A 20,284-nucleotide genomic window follows, 5' to 3' on the forward strand; every position below is an offset into this window, starting at 1 on the left:
TTGTATTTTTAGCCATTTATTAGAAGGATAGGACTTTGGGTAGAGAGAAGCATGGAATGGCATGCAGTTAAAGAGCCACAGGCCAGACTTAAACCCACCTGCGTACATGAGGTGCAATCTAACCACTAGGCCATCAGCTAAGCACTGATGTCTATTCATTTTGCTGCCTGGATAATAGCCTTGGCCTAAGGTACCAATTTTCAAACTAACTGCATGGCAAACCATTACAGATGTGAGTTGTCTGAATGAAACTTCATTGTCTCAAGATAACAGCACTAGTTCTTACATAAGTTACATTTGGGAGACTGAGAAAAATACTTTTTTCTTTGATACCACAACTTCTGTGTTATCTGAAGTTTAATAAGTGAAAACTTTGGAAAACAAATGGAAAAAAAACAAAAAGTCATTGCTATCACCAGGAGATAAACTAAAATAAATGAATGGATGCATATCTACTTCAGGTGTCTACAGCCAGTGTATTTTGTTATCTGGATAATTTCTTAATTAACTGGTTGCCACCAACAAGTATACAGGAGGAGAGATATTGTATCAGGCCTCTTAACTATCAAAAAAGATGGCACTTGCATGCTGCATGCAACAGATGGATTAAAGTTTTACCGTTTCACAGTGCAAGTTCACCACAGGTTTTTTTTGATCCCATCAAACAAAGCATTGAAAGACATAATAAAAGACAACCATTGAGAGGTAAATAAAAATAGTGTGATACATAATGGTTTCAGTACAACTTCTACAAAATTACCTGATAAAAGGGCTCCCTCTAGTGGGGAATACATAGAAAATAGCCCGATCAGTTTAGCCCTGTTATAGCACAGTTGTCCTCACTAAGACACTTTATTCAACATTTTCTGACGTTTCCTCTTCCAACTCAAACCCAGCCGGTAAAGCTCCCACTTCCTTTGTCCTTGTTGCCGCAGTTATTCCAGCTAATGAGACACTTCTTGTTTTTACATCATAGCAGTGAAGAAAACTCACTTCAGGAACTTTTAACAAGCAAGTGTCCCTTTAACACGTCAGGACTACAGGTGGGTTTCAAGTGTGTCCTTGCTTGACAAAAGTGAAAACATCCATCACAACGGGTGTCCTGTCAGGTTCAGAGTAATCCTCTGGAGTCACAGGTTCGTGTCGGTGAACATGGTATGCTCCTTCCTCACTGTGCTGAACCCTTTGATGGTGTCGACAAACTCCTCATCATCCATAAACTGTTGAAGAGAAGAGCAAAGTTTATTAAACTGACATACTACGACGACGTGTAGTTGTTTAACCCATGTTTTGTGATTTCAGTGCACAGTTGTGAAATTTATGTGGTAGGTTTGTTTTGTATGTTCAGAGCCTTGGAATATTTTTTGTATCCACCCCCTGACTTATACTTTTCAATAACCTTTTCTCAGAGTTGCTTGGAGAGTTCTTTGTCTTCATAGTGTAATAGTAGCCAGGAATACTGATTAATCAGTGACTGGACCTTCCAGATAAAGATGTCTTTATACAACAATCACTTGAGACACATTCACTGTACTGAAGTGATCCCATTTCAGTAACTGTGAGACATCTAGCACAATATTATTATTCAATTGCCATTACTAAATCTGTTTTCACTTTGACATTAAAGAGTTTTTTTGTTTGTATATTTTTTGACAACAATAAAGCCAAATTATATTGACCACGGTTGATTATAAAATCAATAAAAGTGTAGAACATACAGGAGTGTGAATACTTTTTATAGACACTGAATATCTTTAAATGACTTTTTCACCTATTAAAAAAACTGGTAAAAAAGGCTTGAGCATTTGAGTAATTTAATTCTTTAAGTCTATGAAAATCAAAGAAAAAGATGCCTTTTAGCTGGTTTTTAGGCTACCTATTGTTACTGTCTATTAATTTTTGTGGATGTGATTGGCTTGGAGGAACACTGGAAGAAAAAAAACATGGATAATCCTTTTTTTCCCACAGAGACCTGAAAATGCCCATGCTGGTAAAACCTTGAATTCCAGTCATTACATTAAGAGAAGAACAGATTTCTAAAAGTAAAAGAAAAACACCAGAATATTTTTCTCACATTTCTTTCAGGGTTTCCATATAAACCAAAACCCCAAAATCTAACTTAATTGTAGCGTGATATATTATTAAGTATTTTATTAGTGATCATTCAATAATATGACAGCCATCACCCTGCAGTTCAAAAAGACCAAAGTAGTAATGAGACATAGAGGACCACAGGCAAGCTTTTATTTTGAAAATCTCATAAAGCTATGAGGTGGTGGCTTGAAACCCCAGGTGAGAGGGCGTGAGATGAGAGGTTTCAGGCAGCAGTCAGGCACTCTTGAAAAAATAAAGCACTGAGATTTTTTTTTCAATACAGCATTAATTCACCCCAGAGTTGTCTTTTTAGCTGGGTTTTCTTACAATTATCCCAAATATGTGGTGCAAACAAGCTTTTAACCTCATAACCCCACGTCAGAAACACAGCACAATCCCCTTAAGTCCAGTTAGACACATATTTAGATCGGCATCATGTGGACACATCCAGTGACAGCACCCACTTCTGTGCTATGACTGTGGTGCCAGGGTGCTCTGACCAGGTTCATCAAAGACTTTTAGGGGTCTCTTACCATCCCGCTGTCATGGCCGGAAATGTTTGGGTCCCACACCTCGTCCTCTCCTGTGGATGACTTCCCATCCATCACCTGGCTGACGCTGCGCCTCAGGGAGTTCACACTTAGGATCCCCAACTCACCCTGTGGGTGGTCCTCATCAACCGGCTCACATTTAGCCTCCATCACTTCCTGTCCAGAGGGGAGAAATACAGATGTTATCTACACCTTTAAAGTATGTTTGGCTTAAGCGTGGGGTTTTACCTCTATCTTCATGGTGAAGCCCTTCAGTGTGACACTGTTGGAGAAGCCTGTTGTGTCAGGTACTGTATCAAACTGGAAGAAAGTGGAAAATGCAGCACACAAAAAATGACTTTCTATAAGTGTCTTGTTTTCCTTATACAAAAAAAAAAAAAGAACCCATTTGTTAAGCAAAAATAGTGTCTTGCTTTTGTTAACATTTTCATTTGATTCTTAGAGTGCAAAGAGACAAATCTAGAGTTGTCCCTCCAGTTAAATAAAGCATAGAAAATACTTTTATACAAAATACTAAATAAACCTTAAAAATTCTTCATTAGTTATGAAGAACAGTTTTTGCACACAGGTAAATTAAATGTTTCATCACAGCAGTTGTTAAATGACTGTACCCTCACCAGGACAGAGTTGCTAGCTGGATAAATGGCCCTGGGACTCCTCTTCTGCATAGGCAGGGCCACCAATGGGGGTCTCTCTCTGGTGAAGGGGGGTTTGTTCAGGGCCTAATATCATGGACAAAGAAGATTTTTTTTTACAAGAAGAAAATACACTTTCTAATTACAGTTTAAGAGTTCTCTCAGTAGATTAAACCATTAGCGAGCTCAGCTTTGTAGAGAATTTGCATTATTGCCAGTCTGTATGAAGAATGGACAACACAGGAGAGAGAGAAGTGAAGCCAAGAGATTTAGAGCTCCCTCTGCTGTCTTGTTGCAGTATGGGTCATAAGCCTTACGCCATCCACATAAACATTTAAGTTAAATGTATGCTTCATTTAGAAAGAGGATTGTGGTGTCAGGTCGCAGTCACAGAGGTATATTAAAAGCAAATCTATGATGTTGGAAACATTCCTGTGTGTCAGCTGTGATGGTCTCTTACCTTATGAAGCACAACACCTAACACGACAGCCAGCAGCAGCAGGGCGATACCCGCCATAACTACGATGAACCACAGCTCCTGGACAACTGGCTGCGCTCCCTGACCTCCCTCTGCACGCTCACCACCAGCTCCTACCCCTCCTCCAGGAGGAGTGGGGCTCTGTGAATCTGGATTACAAAATGTTAACAGCATCTCAAACCATTTATATTTCTGTTTGATACAACAGTGCACTTATCATTTTGGAATTTATCTTAGACCTGACAGTTGTTGCTCTCCTTACAATCATTAGATTATCAACTAGAATTTCTCAGACAACACTGTGTATGTGTAAATAAATCAGAGCTTTAGTGGGGAGGTTTTTTTTTAACTGGTTATGAAACAGTCTCGACAATCTTAAAAAGCAAGGCAGGTTATCAGAGGAAGACTGATTACTTATATACTGTAACTCTGAATGTCTGTAACTGCTGCTACATGTGTCAGACAACACAGTTTATAGCAGACAGGAGAAACACTTTACATTTTCCTGGGCAAACATTTATAATTAGACAGTAAAAATAAAGGAGGAGAAGAATTCAGCTAGTCCAAAATGCAGCACGTGTATAGACTAGAGCTATAACAGAGATCACATTACTCCTGTGTTATTCTTCTTCACTAACTCCTTTTAAAATGTAGAATGAAGTTTACCTTCTCACAAAGCTCTGATTGTCGGGCTCATCCTATCATAAAGAGCTCAGAGTGCTTTTTAACCCCTTTAGATCATTACAATCTCAAAAGACAGGCCTGCTGTGATAACCATAGCTTCTACAAGTAATATGGAGGTCGAGCCCTCAGTTATCAGACCCCTCTTCTTTGGAACTCTTGCTTTGAATTGATTGGTATTTTCATAGGAAATTTGGGAGTTTATTTGTGAAATTGTGGAAATTTTAATGGAATGTGGAGTTGGAAATTATTTCAGAATTTTACTACATTTTCCTATGTATTTTAAGGAATTTGTTTGGATGTTTGGGAGGATTTGTATGAAAAGTTTAAATAATTTCTAATGGAATTTTAGAAGAATTTATTTGTTAATTTTCAGGAATTTGACTAGAAATGTACCGTTTGCAGGTGGACCCTTACTAACTGACCAATGCAGCACAGAAACAGGGTCTTCTAGAGATATGCTGCGTGCTGTTTGTCTTGGAGAAGCCATTTTTCGCACTTTAAAAACATGTCAGGTTCAGAGCCAAACAACAACAATACATTCCAAAGAAAAACGCTGGTCTCAGGACGATAAATAGCATTTCTGCATTTGTGTAAATGTTTTCAAATGGCTTTGAGGTGTCCATTAGTAGCACAAAATCTGCATATTATGAAAGTCTCCATGTTAATTAAGGATATATTTCTATTTCCCCTTTTGTCTCCATTTATTCGTAGTCATTCTTAACAGGAATACATCATAAGTCAAAAAGAAAGATGATCAGACATGGGCTGTGGTGGAGATAACAATGTAACTGGAGACACGCTTGTCCTCATGGCCTAGTTTCTAGCTGCTCTGCTTAAAACTTGTATCCATTTGTATTCCTGTAGACTTCTGCAGTCTTTAATTATCAGCTCTGTCGTTGAGTACATTAAAGGCCCTGAAGCCAATATGGTCTAGATATTATTTCTGCAAAATGAGAAAAGAGTTGTGAAAAGCACACATGCATAGAGAAGTGTTTCCATGCAGAGACTCACCAGCACTGAGGTCCGTGGTTCAGCCTGTTGGCGGGGTGCTGGCAGCCCCTCACTTTGTGATACATCAATCAGACGACCTCTTGTCTGTTTGGGATCACACCTGTCGTCACATCAATATTTAACTCCTGATACTTTAAGATGCAGTCCTCCTGAGCAGAAAAATGATAAGGCTCTAGAGAATAAAATAATAGACCCTTCATGGCTTCTTCCTCACCATGTGGCTAATGTTTCCTAGAAAGTACAAATAAGAAACAGTATCACAGGTAAAAGCGTAGAAGAGGCTGCATGTGTGCTCCTCTTTGCTCTAAAACTCCCATCAACCTTTGCTTCCCCTTAGCAGTGTCATGGCAACAGCCAGTGTCAGGTTGCAGTTTACCTGAGGAGGCACTGTAGAGGCCATATCATCACAGGTGTACCTTTTGCATAAGTATGCCGTTTCCTTATAAGGAAATATGACAAATACATATATGTCACATATGCTTACATGAGTTATTTCTGTATTTTAAAATCCATTTTAACAATAGAAAAAGAAATGTATACATTAAAGGTAAAAGGTGTATACATAAAAGATGATATGCCAAAATACATGAATTGTCTCAGTCAAACTTTATCAGATTCATTCCTCCACTATCTTAATGAATCATCATCCATCCATCATCTAGACCACTTATCTCATCAGAGGTAGCGGGTGCCTGGAGCTGACCCCAGCTCTCATTGGGCGAGAGGCGGGGTACACCCAAGAGTGGTTGCCAGTCTGTTACAAGGCTAACATATAGAGATAAACAACCAGCCATGCTGACACTCACACCTATGGGCAATTTAGAGATGCCAATTAATTTTACAAGGATGTCCTTGAACTGTGAGAGTGGCCCAGAGAACCAGGAGTGAACCCATACATAACAAAGTCATCCCATATGTTATAATGACAAAATAATTGAGAGACAATCCTGTAGTGTGACAGAATGAGCACAAGTTTATAGTTTTTCCCTGCCTTTCAGCAACATTGCTTATTGTCTCTCTTTATTTGATGTAATGTCTAACCAGTCACAGTGTACCCAGAGAAAACAAAATGTGGTGTTAGTATTAGATGCAATTTTCCCCATTTCCTCATGATGTCACTGAGCAGCAGCAGTCACTTGTTTTTAGCAGCTAAAACTAGCAGCATGGCCTCAGCCACCAGGTTTCTCTCCTTTGAGCATTTTTAACATTATTTTGCAGTACACTATGGTTTGTTTTTCTTGTATACACAGTAAAACTGAACCATTCAAGGTTGTTTAAAATGGGAATTGTGTTAATGAATGAATCCAAAACAGCTGTTTAGGCTCTGTCTTTCTAAATTAATAGAACAAATGTTTAGTTAAGTTTACTGTTCCCAATCACTTCAGGTTTTTTTTTTTGTTTTTTTTGTAATTGTACACAAATTATTTGAAAATCCTCACTTAATCTGCAGAATTTTTCCAGAATCGCTTTGGGCATTTGACACCTTTACACCTTAAGTGAAGTTACTGACTCAGTTAGTGAAGTCTCACCTGAGAACAATCACAACATACAATTAATAATATACTTAACATGGTGGAAAAAGACTTCCTGATTCATTATGCACCTTTAAGTTATGTTTACTTGTAGATTCCTTACTTGATTTGCCTTAAGAGGCATGAATGTTAAAAATGTAAGTATGTGAAAGACATTGGAGAATATTGTTGGAAGTGTAAGGGCATTTCCAGTTTAATTTAACTTGAAAGTTAAGTTAACCTGACATTAATGAACAAGCAAAGTTGAGGTTATAGAGCTCAAAATTGCCGAGTACCTGCTACTAAACAAATACAGTTTTCAGTGAGTATTAATGATATTTTTTTGTGATCAGCTGCCTTATAATAATATTTTGGTTTCTATTAACTCACCTGGGACTAACTAACTAACTTCAGTCAAATCTAAAAAGTTTATTTCCAATACTTAAAACTTTGATGTAATCAGTGCTGATAACTATTTTGAGTATTTTCAACTTGTTCAGTTTTACAGTTTAAGTGGCTCCCCCTGAATTGGCTACTTCTGTTGTTGCTGCTTCATTTCACTCTCTATCAATAAATAGCCAGTCTTTTAGCATATAAACTCACTGGCCAGTTCATTAAGTAAACCTTTTCAACTGTTTATTAATGCAAATTATCTATCTATTCAGCCAATCATATGGCAGCAACCAAAATATGTATGCATGCAGATATGGTCGGCAAATTGTCAGAATTTGGTGCAAACAACATGAAAATCTGCCAGACCATCAACCACCATGGTACATTAAGGTCATATGAATCACCTCTCTTCTTCGTTCTGATGCTTGACTTGCACTTAATTAGATTGTCTTGACCATATCTATATGCCTAAATGCACTGGATGCCATGTGATGAACTCATCAGATGTTTGCGTTATGAACAGTTGGACTGGTGTACCTGTGACATGGCTAGTGAGTGTATTTGATTCTGCTAATTTCAAATTTGACAACTTCTCCTGTTTCAGGTTAGGACGTGCTGCAGCATTCTGAATGAGCTGTGATTTTTTTTAGAAACTTTGGGGTAAACTGGTAAAGAGGGATCTAAAAGACTGGCGATAAACTGTGGGTTAAACTTTCAGCATCTTCCTGAGATTTTTTTAAAGGTCTTACTCTGGTGATGTTTCAAAGATGACAGCAGAAGGTGCTAATAACTTTGTTAAAATGAAGATTAAATCCAAATTTGAATCTTAAATCACTCTCATGTTTGTAACCTTTGTTTTCATTTGCTACTTAAACCTTGGGGAAGTTTGCAGCGTTGGCTTCAGCTCAAAGAGCCATTTTATCTTCATTAAGCTTCAAAAAATTCTTGCTAATGCATACATGTTTATTAGTGAGACAGCCAGGGAAGGACTGAAGTGCACTGGGGTCATTGCTGAAACAACAGTGTGTCATCTGCATAAAAATGATACTTGAACTGGTGGTCAAAAACATTTTCAAATTTCATAAAACAAATTACATTACCTCAACACTTTTAAAAATGATGACACAAATTGGCATTTTACCAAACAATTCTACAAATGTCCAATACAAAATGACAGTGTGTAACACTTTTACAGAAGTTCAAAGTAATTTATAAAGTCCAACACAGATTTACAAAGTCTGAAATACTTTTAACAAAAATATTTTACATGTAATAAAACAAATTTAATGAAACACAACACATTAAACTATTTGAATTTACATTTTACAAAACATATTTACAAATTACAGAACCCTCTTTCATGAGCTGAGACAAATTTACAACTTTCAAAACACTTTTTCAACTTCTGGAAGAAATTTACAAACATCTTATGGAACAAGAATCTATCCAGTGCCAGAAGTGACACACGTTTCGAGTACTGTTGAGTGTTTCAGACGTAATAATTTTACATCAGACATTGTACATTTGTTTCAAACAATATAAATATGTTTCAATCTCTGTAAAAGTGTCGCAGACTGTAATTTAGTTTCAACATTGAACATTTGTTTCAAGGTTTGTAAAAGTCTTTCAGACTTTGTAATTTTTCTAAATTCATTTTTCTGTTATTTCTTGTTGTCATTTGTTAAGGTGTTTTGCTAATATAATTAGATAAAACATTTGGGTCAGTAGGCTATGGATTTGTTATGAGCTTTGTTAAAGTGTTTTGTGACTTTGTAATATTTTCTTGCACTTCCAGGCCACCATACATTTGGTGAAGGGATATGCAATGACGATAACAACGTTTTTTAATGATTTGGAAAAAACCCTCCTTTTTCAGTGTTGTCCTGTTAGGGTGCTGAGAGTAGATTAATGGTATTAAAAATGTTACTTTTCAACTGTAACATCAGGCTGGAAAATTTTTTTAAAAAGTGAAGGGTTCTAAATACTTTCTGAATGCGTTGTATACGATCGTTTTTTAAAATCCCTTTTCATAGCGATTGTGTTACAAGAATTATAAATTTGACCACCAGGTGGCGCAGGTAATTCACCCATGGCAGCCTGAAATCTGGGTTCTGTGTATCATCTGAAACATGCACGGATCAGTCTCAGGTGTACATCTCAGCCTTTTCCATATAATGTAGAGCTAACAAATACAAACGAAAACTTAAGGATTAGGGGTTTAATCTATGAATGGTCACATAATGAGGAACCTGAAGCTTTCTAACATCTGCTCTTCAGTGTGCTCTGATGCAGACAGACGAGCACCATTGAGGGAATTTTGGCTGGCACACTGTAAGAAATACCTGTTTCGGTAATCTCATGTAAACACTGATGTTTCTGTGCAAATGTTAATCTGAAAAAAGGTGAGCTTGAGCCTGGTCATTCGAAGTGTTTTAAAGTGAAATCACAGCAGAGCAAGCATTAGTTTTCTGCCATGTTGGACAGACGTGGAGCGGTAATGCACAGAAAGTTTCACATTGATTTGGCTTCTTGCGAGTCCTAATGTAGATTAAGGACGATAAATGCCATAATTTCCTTTTCCCACAGGAAATACACGGCTTCCCTTGTGTAGGTAAACATGGATTGAGTTTTTGACATGAGACAGGCTCCTGAGAAGCTCACTTCTTGCAGTGTTCGCTCCGCCTCTCGGCTGTCTCCGGCGCTGCGCTTTAAATAGCAGCTGTTTAAAAGCTCCTCACCATCCTCCTGTTCGCCGTGCAGCCTTCAGCCCTTCTCAGCACCGCAGCAATTCCCACTCATTCACACATTTCTTCAATAAGCAGTCTCCACATCCCCGCAATGTCGGCCGCCAGCACCGAGACCAGCGCCCCGCTGCCAACCGCCGGGAGCCGGGTCTTCTTCCAGCCTGCGAACGGCGTGGGCTGCGTGGGCTCCGGTCCCATCAACGGGGACGACCCGGTGCAGAAGAAGCAGGGCAAAGTGACGGTCAAGTACGACAGGAAAGAGCTACGGAAAAGACTTGTGCTGGAGGAGTGGATCATCGAGCAGCTCAGCGAGTTGTACGACTGTGAGGTGAGTGGACATGCGCGTAATTGTCACATAAGGACACGAAGGGAGAAAACAAATGAAGCAAGTCAACGACAAATAGTGGAACTTGTCCTCTATAGATATTATGGTTAATTTAAAGGGATCCTCTATGATTTTAAATCCCTGAATAGTGCGCATCTAAGCCAAACATCCTCCACTGGATAGTCTGTCCCTCTCTGTAGTCTTCTTTGTCCTCTGCCAGTTTCTGTCTGAGGCGAGAGCAGGAGGGATGTTAGAGCTGTCTGGTGTAATTATGTGGCTGTGAGCTGGACTGATGTTCACCCTGACTTTGACGAGCTGTGTTGTCCCCTTTTCATCCTGCCTTTGTTCAGTGATATGGAAAAGAGATGGATGAATGTATCAGCTAGTGCGAGAGAAACCGCATGGATGCGCTTTTACGCACCGGTCGCGTAATGTTTTAAATTCATTTTGGAGAAGCTGCATTTATTCTAAAGTATATTTGAAGATTTATTTGCAGAAAAATTGTGTCCTTTTTAGTGGTAAAACACTGGAAACAGTGCTAGTGTTTCGGTTATAGGGAAACAAGGCAATGGTTTCCAGTTGGAATTAATTCCTCGCGCTTTTCTGTGGCAAATTTCTGACCTTTTTTACCCTTCCACCTTTCCACCATCAGACAGTACCAACTGCCCTATTCTTTTGCGCTCTCACGCATATTAGTCACATTCTTTAACATTTTAAAGGACTGAGCACCGAGGGGTTGCGTGCTGATCTATGTGTTTGTGGAGAAAGAGGGTGCACACGCAGGGAGACACTCCATAGAAGGTCCGCGTGCGTGCCTGCTGCCACACAGTATGCTGTCATGTCGAGCCAAGAGGGGGGAGGGGATGCACAAGGGGGGAGCAAAGGAAAGAAGGGCAGTGGGTTAAGGATGTGCTGATGCTATGACTCTCCTCGCCAGCCAATCACCTCCTTAGGCTCTGACCCCCTTCCTTGCAAAAGAGGGTCTGCACAAATACACACATACTGTATGCACACCAACACACCAGAGGCATACAGTATGTCTGCCACCTAGCTCAGCCAATCAGGGGTGTCGCAGGCGATGTGAGCGTGCAGGCACACGTGCACACATGAACCTGTCAGACAGTATTGGGGGTTTCATAAAGGTACGTTGATGTTGGTTCATATGTGAATCTTTTAGTTACTGTATCTGTGCATCAAGCTGCATATCTGCTGTCTCTGGGATTGATGGTACATTTGCGCATGTGCAGAAGATAAAACACCTGCACGAATCACAGCAGGGATCTGAATGTCAACATCCAGGCATGATTGTCTGCCTCACTTTGTCTCTCCACTAACAGAGCGTTGCAATGCAAATCTTTCCCCTTATCCTGCAGGCAAATAGACAATCTGCATGAGCAACACATTTCCTAAAGTGATTTTTTTCTATGCTGCCCAAAGCTGCTGTTTTGTTTGGCTATCATTTTGTTTGCAAGCTTCCTCCCATTTTTATCCTGCTGTGGTTCTCACTCATGGTGAAAAAAAAAGGCCAGCACAGCCTATCTGAGTGTGGACTGGGTTTACATATCAAAGCCGGCTGAGCTCTTGGCTGTGTGTCAGCCTGCCATCAGCAGGTGTGTGCTTGATCTACAAGTTGTGTGATGCCCCCCCAACGCGATTCGACCGGGTTATTTGATGTGTGGATGAAGGGTTGGAGGGCACTGGGCCAGTGTTGATCTCAGCGAGTCATGCTTTGGTCATGCAGTATTTCCTTTGTCCTTCAACTGGTGATTAGTTGATGCAGTTGGCCTATTTGTTAAATAACATCACCGGATGCATCCAATCTTTACTTCACTACTGGATTACTGTCACAAAAAGACAAGAGAGATCTTATGAAGGAAGCTCTGCAGTCCAGATTCACTATTCCCAGCAGCATTACACCTCCCCATATCTTTCTCACACCAAATGGGATAATATAACATGATAATCCCTGGGTATGTCTGATATCATGCTGGCTAGGCGAATAAGCGCAGTGTTGACTGCCAGTACAAAGACTTGTGAGCTAGAAGGCTTTCTGACAACAAAGCCTAATAAAGCCAGCGCATCATTATTCTGACACGCTGTCACTTTTGTGAATTGTTAAGGCTTACCTTCATCGGTGCATCTATCCCTTCATCCATGAATAGAGAGATGATAGCACTGTTTGAGCAGGTGCACTTAAACTGCTATGCTGGTGATGTATTTTGTCACTTGACTGTAAACAGGAAGTGACACAGACTTAATGGCTGTTAACACCTCCGTGTTCAGACTGAGGATCGGCACAGGTGTCTATATTTTATGGTGTGTGGGAGTGTGTGTTAGAGAGAGGGGGAGATACTGCTGATTTGGCTGTGGCGGTCTGCCTTAAAGGTCAGTGTCTGTATCAGTTTCATAGGAAAAACCTGATACTGGAGGACATCAGAGTGGGTTTGTGTGGGGGTGAGCTGATGTATTGTAATGGCCTGTCTAAAGGGGTTAATTTAGACATTTGATTTTGTTTTAGATTACAGGTACATAGAAGAGAGCTCTGATTCCAGTTACTTCTGTCCTTTATGTCCTCTGGGTAGGCTGTAAAACTGCAGGGCAAGTTAATTAGATGTTATACCAGGGGGTGTCCAAACTATGACAGGAGGGCCAGTTGTGATTGGCTTGCAGATTTTAACAATAAAATAAAATATGGCCCACATCAGAACATGAAGCTTAGTTTCAGCACAATGGTGCTACCATGCTCACTCTGCAAATAAACATTTTGACAAGAAGAATTTATTGATGTTTTTTGGTGACTAACTTGAGATAGCCCTTTAATGTTGGCAACCAAGGTAATAGTGATACCTTAATTTATTAAAGGTCCTGATTTATTACAACAGCAAATAGCAGTACCTATATTATTGCAGGGGCAAGTGGCCAGGGCCCCCTGAAATCTGATTGGCCTTCCCTAAATCCTCAAAATGATTGGCTATTTGCCCTGTGAGCCATTAACTAGCCATTTGAGCATATTTAATCACTAGGCATATCTAAACCTACATTAGGATTTAATATACTAAAGGTAGGGTGTGTGAAAGTGGACACACCATCCTTATATTTTTCGGTGGAAAAAGTTTGGACACCCCTGTGTTACACAATACATAACTAACTTAAAGTGATTTGGGGGGAAAAAAAGCACAGAACATCAAGAAATCACCATAAGTTATCAACAGAAACTAACTATTAACAACATGCTAATCCTATATGTTAAAGGAGGTCTGTTTAGTACCAAGTGACTGAGAGGCTTGATCCAGTAGTGACCTGGCTGATGTGCTTTCATGTGTTAGGCACTGAGGAGAGGCTGCAAAGTGTCCCAATAATTACGTCAATGTGACATTTCATATTTAAATTTGCAAAAAATTCTAAAACTTTGTTTTCACTTGGTCATGATGGGTTACTGAGTGTAGAATAACGAGAATAAAATGTATTTGTTTTCAACTGTAGCAGCATGCTGCAACATAACAAAATTGAAAAAAAAAAAATGACAGGGGTCTGAATACTTTCTAAATGCGCTGTATACAGGCTTGCTAGCCCAACAACACCATCCAGAGGATCTAGGGGAAGTGTTTTTTCTTGCTAAGGTTTATATGAGAAGATTGATACCACTCTCATGTCTAAACAGTGAAGTAAAACTAGTATCTGCAGTCAATAAGCTAAGCATAGCATAGCATAAAGATTGGCAATTGGGCTAAAAGGCTTTAGTTTGATTCAGTAAAGCCTAGCAAAACCGATCATGTGGACCATAACTTACAGTACAGCCCCTCACAAACAAGACACTGCTAAAATTAAGTGGTACATGCTAGGCTAGCATAAATATTAGCAATAAGTCAAAAAGGCTAGCATAGTTTTGTCCAAAGCTAACAAAGCCACACTGTTAAACCTTTTAAACTCACTTAAAATTACATCTTCAAAAGTTTAAAAATGACTGTGATGCTACAAAAAATTGAAGTGGTAGCTACATGCTACAAAAGGACAAAAAGGCTGGAGAAAAATGAACACACCCAGGCTTGTAGACAAAAACGCACCAAACACATGCTTTCCTGTTTCTTCTTATACAAAAATAGTCAAAGTATGCTCATTTGTCATATTATAAAAAAACAGAGTTGTAGGTTTTATGCTAGGTTAGCATTAAGATTAGCCAAAGGTCAAAAAGGCCTGGCCCTGTCCAAAAAGTAACACGACCTAGCTTGCAAAACTTTTAAAAATCACTTCATAAACTTAATATCTTTTTACTTATACATTCAAAGATGGTGCACGCACAAAAATTTAAAATTTTACCAAAATAAAAAGCTACATGCAAGGCTAGCATAAAGATCAGCAAAAGGGCATAAAGTCTAGTGTAGTCAGTCCAAAGTAACAAAAACCACATATTGTAAAACTCACTAAATAGGCTACCATACCATATTCCCTATCCTTATACATGCACAGAAGTGTAAACACAAAAATCAGCTGTGTTTAAAAATACTGTGCTACATGTCTAGTGAACTACTATTAACTGGGTACAGATCTGAGACTAGCATCACGCTCTGATCCTGTTCCCAGAAGTTGTAGACATCACTCTGACTTTGAAACAAACAGGACACTCACTTAAATGTAGCTTCTTTTTTTTTTTAATCACAGTGATGTTGTTCCACTTAACAAATTGTATGTATTGTGCTGGATTATTTAGTCAGAAATAGCCTTTGTCTCTCTCCTCCTTGTTTGTCTCGCTCTCTGGGTAACAGGATAACAGAAGGTGAGTTCTGTCAGAGATGGATTTCACTCTGTTCTCCTGGGATATGTCACCTCTGTTCAAAGGACAGAGAGGAGAGAGTAAAGAGGAGGAATACCTTAAGAGAGAGAAGAAGAGGGACCCTACGCTTCCTGCACAGATCTTAACACGGCAAAGGCCTTGACTACTGCATCTTATTTTCTCCCTGTCATTTTCTGCTATGATGATGTCCGGCAAAGCCTTGGTCCGCTATTGAATTACACCATAAACAAGGTGTTGTTGTTGTTTTTTTTTTTTTTTTTCTCTCTCTTGGTCAATTACAAACAGTGAGTCAATTAACATATGAATATATTAGGGGAGATTATTTTCACATTGGTAATCTGTGTGCTAATGAGACTTAAGTGGCTTTGATCTAAAAGCTGCTTTGTTGCACTGTATTTATCACAGCAACTTGGTGATATATCTTATTTGAGGAATATTTAGAGGTATTTCTGATGCTGGTATCACGACTTAAACAAGTATTAATAGTGCAATATTCAAACATAAAGCAATTCAGCTGAGCTTTGCTGAGTTAAAAACAGAACATTTCTAAAATTAACAAAAATTTGCTTCATCCAGTCATTGATTTGCTTGATTCTCTCGACCTGAAACACAATTGACCAACACCAGCAGGTGACATGGTACCCCCTTTTACTTTGGAGACTGGGTAGGAAAAAAACAAACTTTTCCTTGATATTCTGTTGTTTTGGGGTGTACCTGTATATTTGTATTAGTGGTCATCTGATGATAGTTTTTCAGGGCTTATATTAGTATCAGTTATTGGTAGTTCATGAGACTGATAAGCAATACTTGGAACCAATATGCATTTTTTATGAGGTAAAGTGTACTTGAAGTGGCAAAAGTAAAATTGCATGATTAGAAGAAAAATGAAGGAAAAAATGAAGAATTTTGTCCTATTTCTATCAGCATTAGAAACGACACAGAGCAAGACAGTAGCAGCAGGAAAACAGGAAGTGATGCCATATGCTGACTATGTCAGAGGCACCCAGGCTTAAGTGTTGATTGTACTTGTGACATCTAGCCAATCAGATTGTGTTGTATGCAGGACATTTGGTAAGACTGAAATGCCATTTTATAAAAAAAAAAAAAATAATAAAGGCATACTTAATAAATCGAGATACCGATAATAATCCAAATGCCAAAGATGTATCTCAGTAATTGACCAGGCTGTTAATTAGTTGACCCCTAATTTGAATATAGCCTGCATGACTATGGTAGACTATTTTGTACGATTTGGCCCAGTAGAAGCATATATTTGGACAGTAGGAGTCCCCAAATGGACCCCTGTGGACCCCCATATGTCGTGGCCTTTTGCTTCAACACTCAGCCACCATCTAGACATGTCATGAAGATTTGACCTGAACCAATTAAGTATGGTACCAGAGTACCCAGTTTTATAAGGTAGGCAAGCTTGTGTGGTCCACAGTGTCAATTATGCTGCTTATTGATATTTTTAAACAGATATTAAATTCTTAGCACTTGCTAACAAACAAAAACTGGAAATTAAAAAAAAAAAATCATTAGCCCACTGAGTGGGACTTAACCTGACTGTATGGGATTAATGCTGAGGTCAAGTCTGGACGTGTAAAATCCAGAATGTGTCAGCACAGTGATGAGTCCGTCTGTCTGGGAGCACCTCCACACGATCAATGGAGACTGCTGGGAAAAGGCCTTGACTCTGCGTACGTGTGAGAGTAACAGAGAAGCAGAGACTGATGGTGTAGTAAATCTACTGTTGCTCTGCACACTCTGCAATCGTGTGTGTTGTTGGGGTGCATACAGCAGAATGTACTGCCCTACTTTTCATGGCTGGCCATCAATAGAGCCCCACTCAATGAAGCTTATTCATGTGTACGAGCACAGACATTGCAGACATACAGCACTCTGCCCTCAGGCACTGCATGTTAGTGTGTCTGTCTTTGGGTTTGTAGGGGTGTATAATAGGTCCTGCATGTTTTTCTTTTTGGGTTGATGATATTTCACCGCTCAGTGGCAGATTGGGGGAGGCCAGCAGTCATGAGTACTCTTTCATGAATGGATGAGCATGACTCTCCCTCACACACACACACACATGTACTATACACACACAAGGGTCAGGGTACATATTGGACCAAATGGAGCAGGGAGATTGAGGAGATCTTCTCACAGATAATACATAATCTTCAGCCCTCTGCCCCCTTTCTTTGTAATAACCATCGAACAACAGTAGCTGGAGAGGGGACATATTTCCTTCATGTTTTGTGTAGGAAGGCTAACTCTGTCCCTGAGCATCCACACTAACATCCACTTGAGGTGCAGAAAACAAACAGATTAACCTCTTTCTATCATCACTGTAACCTCCCCTTCCCCATTACTGTTTATTTCCATGACCTTGTAAGTAACATTCAACCTTTACTCACCCTTAGTGGTGTCCTTTCTTACTGGTAATGTATCATGTGAACCTCACAGAGCAGCAAAGGAGCAATAAACACTGCAATTCAAGCCAAGTCATTAGTGATTTTCACTAAGTTTAGCACACGGCTATTGACACGCAAAGAGAGAGAGGGTTAGTAGAGGGACGTCATCACCAGCATTTAAAATGCACCAGTCATTCTGACAGTTGATTGATTTGAGTCAGCTCAGTGGTTATTTTAACACATCTGACCGATGACAGGAAGTAAGGCTTTCTTCTTCTTTTTCTTATGATTATTATTATTACTTAATAAAGACTGCAGGTTTCAAGCTCCTCCAAGAAACGTTTGGTCTGTTGTGGAATGGTTGGTGAATAACCAACCAAAGAGAGGGAGACTAAGTGGGAAGTCGGACAAAAATCTGGTAGCAAGAGTGTACATCCAAAAAGATACTTGTTTTCTTGTACATCTTTAACTTAGTTTTATAAGTCTGGAACCTTACGAATCTATCTAAACTACCATGTGATAAAGTATCCTCTCCAATGTAACCCTTCAGTCTCAGACTGTAAACATCTTAGCAACAGTCAAATACACATGCAAACAGTTTGCAAACAGCAGGCTTGAGATGCTAGCAGTCATAGTCTGTCATCTAGTGATGTTCCTAGGAAAGTAATTTATTTGGATACTGCAATTTTACTTCATTCTTCTTTGCAAAACTGCTCAAGATCTGTCACATTGCACTGGGATTCAGGTGTGATCAGCCCCTTTCAAGTCCAGCCACAATTCTCTATTGCATTGAGGTCTGGGCTTTGACTCAGTCACTCCAGAACATTGACCTTGTTATTTATCTGTGTAGCATGTCTTGCTATAAAATAGATCTTCTCCCAAGCTGTAGTTCTCCGTCAGATTGAACAAGATTGTCCTTCAGGATATTCCTATATTTTGCTGTATTCATTTTACCCTCTATTTTTACAGGCCTCCTGGTGCCAGCTGCTGAGAAGCATCCCCACAGCATGATGCTTCCACCACCATGCTTTACAGTGAAGATGGTGTGTTTGTGGTGATGTGCAATGTTTGATGTCCGCCAAACATAGTGTCTTGTCTGATGGCTTAAAAGCACCATATTGGCCTCATCAGACCAAATCTTTTTCTCCCACTTGACCATGGTGTCTCCCACATGCCTTTTGGTGAACTCTAATCCAGGTTTAATCATACTCTTCATCAACAGTGGCTTTCTCCTTGCCACTCTCCCATAAAGCGTTGACTGGTGAAGAACTTGGGCAACAGTTGTACAGGGTCTCTCCCATCTCAGCTGCTGAAGCTTGTAACTCCTTCAGAGTAGTCATAGGTGTCTCTGTGGCCTCTCTCTCTAGTCTCCTTCTTGCACAGCCACTCAGTGTGGGACGGCCTGATCAAGCAGATTTACACATGTGCCATATTCCGTCCATTTCTTGATGATGGATTTAACTGAACTCTTTGGGATGTTCAGTGCCTTGGTTTTTTATGTATCCATCCCCTGACTTGTACTTTTAATAACCTTTTCTCAGAGTTTCTTGGAGTGTTCTTTTGTCTTCCTGGTGTAATGGTAGCCAGGAATACTGATTAAACAGTGACTGGACCTTCCAGACACAGGTGTGTTTATACTATAATCACCTGAGACACAGTCACTGCACTCAGGTGATCCCCATTTCACTAATTGTGAGACTACTTGCACCAGTTGGCTGGACCTCTGTTGAATTAGATCTGTCACTTTAAAGGAGGTGAATATTCCACTCACTTATTGCACCTTACGTGTTTTTGTTTAATTGACATAACTTTGTAGAAATCTGTTTTCACTTTCGCACTCAAAGTTTTTTTGTGCTTTAGAAAATGTAAAAAAATATGTCAGCAGTGAGCTGTGACTCGCTTCATCTGACACCTACCCACTGACCATGGTCACAAGTATTAATAGTAAGAATTTAGAAGCAATCAGTATTGTGCTGATAGTCTGGTGTGCTTTTGTAGGTCACTAAGAGGCGTCAGTATTATTTTCAGTCTGTTTCATAACTGACTTTAAATTTCTGACAGGAGCTTTAAATTAAATCAATGTGCAAAAAAAACCCTCAAAAGTCACTTCTGTTTTCCTCTCAATAAAAACAGAAGGCAATGCAGTGAAAAAGCAGCACAAAGAAAAAGAGGAAGTAAATATGATCATAGTAAAATTGGCTCCACTATGACTTTTGACTCTTTTGATTATTGATTATAGCCTGGCAGATGCAGCCACTGGGAGACCTAGCCATTCAATGTGGTGTTTGTTTAAATGGGTGACCCTCATGTGTTTATGGATCCGTCAGGAAGGTCATTGTTGTGTTTGTTTTCCATGTTCAGGAAGGTCAGCATTCATCTCTCCAGTATTTTAATTGCTCAGACCCAAAATAAACATGTTTACCATGCATGTCTGAGCCTGTGTTGACACGTTTCACATCCCACCTGCAGACACATTCATCTGCTGCTAAACTAATCATACGTGTTGAAAGGATCAGGCCTGTTAGCGGACGGATAGCCACCAGCTGTTGAAGCAGCTATTGAAGCACATGCTGCTGAAAGGTGTCAGATATCTTAAAAGTGAATGTGTTTCTTCCTTCTTGCTGTCATCTCTTCACATTTTTGATCCTGCTG

General features: G+C 39.6%; 2 protein-coding genes across 2 annotated transcripts in view; one reads left to right on the top strand and one right to left on the bottom strand.

Annotated features, from left to right (window-relative positions):
- si:ch211-57i17.5 (usherin) overlaps positions 1-20,284 on the bottom strand; it is a 60,365-nt gene continuing 40,081 nt past the window's right edge. The window contains exons 3-8 of the mRNA XM_041805550.1: positions 5,454-5,553; positions 3,741-3,907; positions 3,263-3,367; positions 2,874-2,945; positions 2,628-2,801; positions 1-1,220 (exon numbers count right to left, since the gene is read on the bottom strand). Of these exons, the coding sequence (XP_041661484.1) occupies positions 1,131-1,220; positions 2,628-2,801; positions 2,874-2,945; positions 3,263-3,367; positions 3,741-3,797 (498 nt within the window). The 5' untranslated portion in view covers positions 3,798-3,907; positions 5,454-5,553 and the 3' untranslated portion in view covers positions 1-1,130. The remainder of the gene's footprint in view (positions 1,221-2,627; positions 2,802-2,873; positions 2,946-3,262; positions 3,368-3,740; positions 3,908-5,453; positions 5,554-20,284) is intronic.
- Positions 10,108-20,284, top strand: part of ppp1r14c (protein phosphatase 1, regulatory (inhibitor) subunit 14C) — a 33,745-nt gene continuing 23,568 nt past the window's right edge. Inside the window, exon 1 of the mRNA XM_041805551.1 lies at positions 10,108-10,429. Within this exon, the coding sequence (XP_041661485.1) occupies positions 10,196-10,429 (234 nt within the window). The 5' untranslated portion in view covers positions 10,108-10,195. The remainder of the gene's footprint in view (positions 10,430-20,284) is intronic.

This window comes from Cheilinus undulatus, linkage group 14 (genome assembly GCF_018320785.1).
Source record: "Cheilinus undulatus linkage group 14, ASM1832078v1, whole genome shotgun sequence".
Taxonomy (NCBI): domain Eukaryota; kingdom Metazoa; phylum Chordata; class Actinopteri; order Labriformes; family Labridae; genus Cheilinus; species Cheilinus undulatus.